Below are 1,878 nucleotides of genomic sequence, written 5' to 3'. Positions count from 1 at the left end.
GTGTCGAAGCCAGGAGGGTGAAACTCAGGGCTGCCCGTCAACGGGGCGCTGGTGCTGGTGGTCCCTAACGGCAGAGGACAACAGGGACGGGGAGGTTATGGGTGCTGTTGTCATCCGTGGGTACCAATGCTCCTGCCAGGGAGAGGGGATTTGGGGTCCACACAGACACCAGTGGCTTCATGGGGAGGGTTGGTTGGATGTTCCCACCAGCACATGGATGCTGGGACAGGCTCGGCCCCTTCCCGTGCTGGAGCAGCGCATGGGAGAGGAGCCAGCGGCAAAAAGATCCTGGTGGGATCAATAATTCAGAGGGCTGCAGGCTCCGGTTACCCGCTGTAATGAGCCCAGTGCTCTCCAGTTCCCACTTCCTGGAAGAGGCTCCTGCTCCATGCCCAGCCCCTGCTCTGGAGATGGCGCTTCCCAGCATGGATGGCAGCAGGGCTGGTTCCTGGGGGGCAGCAGGGTATGATCCCCCCGGCCCCCTCCTGCCATCGCTGCAGCATTGCTTAGGGCAGAGGGGGGAACAGGGGCAGTGCTCTGACACGGGGGCAGTGCTGGTACCTCCAAGGTTGAAGTTCCATGGGTGCAACTCTGAGGGTGGCTCTGCTCGTATATGGGGGGAAGCAGCTTGTGCCATCCCACTGGCCACTGCCGCTGGGGCACCCGGACCCCCCACCCCATCCCAGCACCCCCCAGACCCACTCACTTGGTGCATGTGTCGTTGTTGGCTCCTTGCTATGGGACCGTGGAGGCTCTTCAGTGGGGGACTTCAGCGCTGCCGGAGGAAGGAACACAGGGAAAAGGGATGTCAGGGGATAACACTACATCCCATTTCCTTGTCCCAGGGGTGGGATCTCATCCCCACAGCCCTGACACACACAGCAGCACCTCTGTCCCAAAGTGCTGCTGGGTCTCGGGTGCTGCTGGAGTTACCTCGGCACTGGGTGCTGGTGTTGAAGAGCCCACAGGTCTCCCTCGCTGCCAGCCCTCTCGGCATGCAGCTCCCCTTCTCTGCAGGAAGAGGAGTAGGGTTTGCCCAAAGGAACCCACCACTGAGGCTTTGGGATGGAGAGGTCTCATTCCCAGCAGTGGGCACCCATCTGGGGGTCACGTCCCATAGGGGAAAGCCCCACAGATGGGCTTTATAAACAGCTGTTTCCCCCCATCTCCATCATTTGGTGCTGCTCCATCAGCATCTCCTTGGAGAGGGTTCCCGGCTTTACCAAGCCCAGCATTGGCATCCCCTGCTCCCACCAGGATGGGTCAGATGAGATGGACATGGACTATGGGAAGCAGCTGGGACCAGGGTGCTGAGCTTCCAGCACAGCCCCAGCCCAGCAGCAGGGGCAATGGGAGCCCCTCACTGTCCCTCCTGCCCCAAGCCAAGCCCCTCACCTGGCTCCTCGGGGGTCCCACAGCGCACCCAGACGCAGCCGGTGCTGTTGTGTGAGGAGGGGCTGCCCGTGCACGTCTCACAGAGCTTCAGCTCGCTGCACCCTCCTGCCAAAGCCAGGGGAAGGGGTGAGGGCAGGGCCAGCATCCGACCCCCTGTCAGCCGGGATGGGGCTGGACCCTCTGCTCCATGGAGGAAGACTTCTCACGGTGCAGCAGGAGGGATGAAGACACCTCTCACAGCACCGAACCCATTAGCTCGTGCCAGCAGGATGAAGGCGTATTTGAAGCATCTCTGTAGAGGGGATATCCTGCACCCCACAGCTCCCAGCACCCACAGCCACGCAGGGCTCACCCCATCACCCCACCGAGGGCCATGAGTCACCTGGGTGCTCTGAGGTGCTCTGCCTTGAGCTCATCATTAATTTACAGTGCTCACAGGGAGGCTGCAGCGGGGAGCTGCGCCCGGGCCCTGCCTGCACCTCG

The 1,878-nt window shown here is 62.1% G+C and overlaps 1 protein-coding gene across 1 annotated transcript in view; it reads right to left on the bottom strand.

Annotated features, from left to right (window-relative positions):
• Window positions 1-1,548, bottom strand: part of CD164L2 (CD164 sialomucin-like 2) — a gene marked incomplete at its 5' end in the record, with an annotated part of 1,700 nt that extends 152 nt beyond the window's left edge. The window contains 5 exon segments of the mRNA XM_010015193.1: window positions 1-64; window positions 707-775; window positions 934-1,011; window positions 1,396-1,515; window positions 1,518-1,548. Of these exon segments, the coding sequence (XP_010013495.1) occupies window positions 1-64; window positions 707-775; window positions 934-1,011; window positions 1,396-1,515; window positions 1,518-1,548 (362 nt within the window).
• Window positions 1,549-1,878: the final 330 nt, after the last annotated feature.

Source organism: Nestor notabilis, unplaced genomic scaffold, assembly GCF_000696875.1.
Source record: "Nestor notabilis isolate BGI_N333 unplaced genomic scaffold, ASM69687v1 scaffold16535, whole genome shotgun sequence".
Classification (NCBI taxonomy): Eukaryota; Metazoa; Chordata; class Aves; order Psittaciformes; family Psittacidae; genus Nestor; species Nestor notabilis.
The sequence above is the reverse complement of the archived record's forward strand: the minus strand, read 5'-3'. Positions and strand labels throughout refer to the sequence as shown.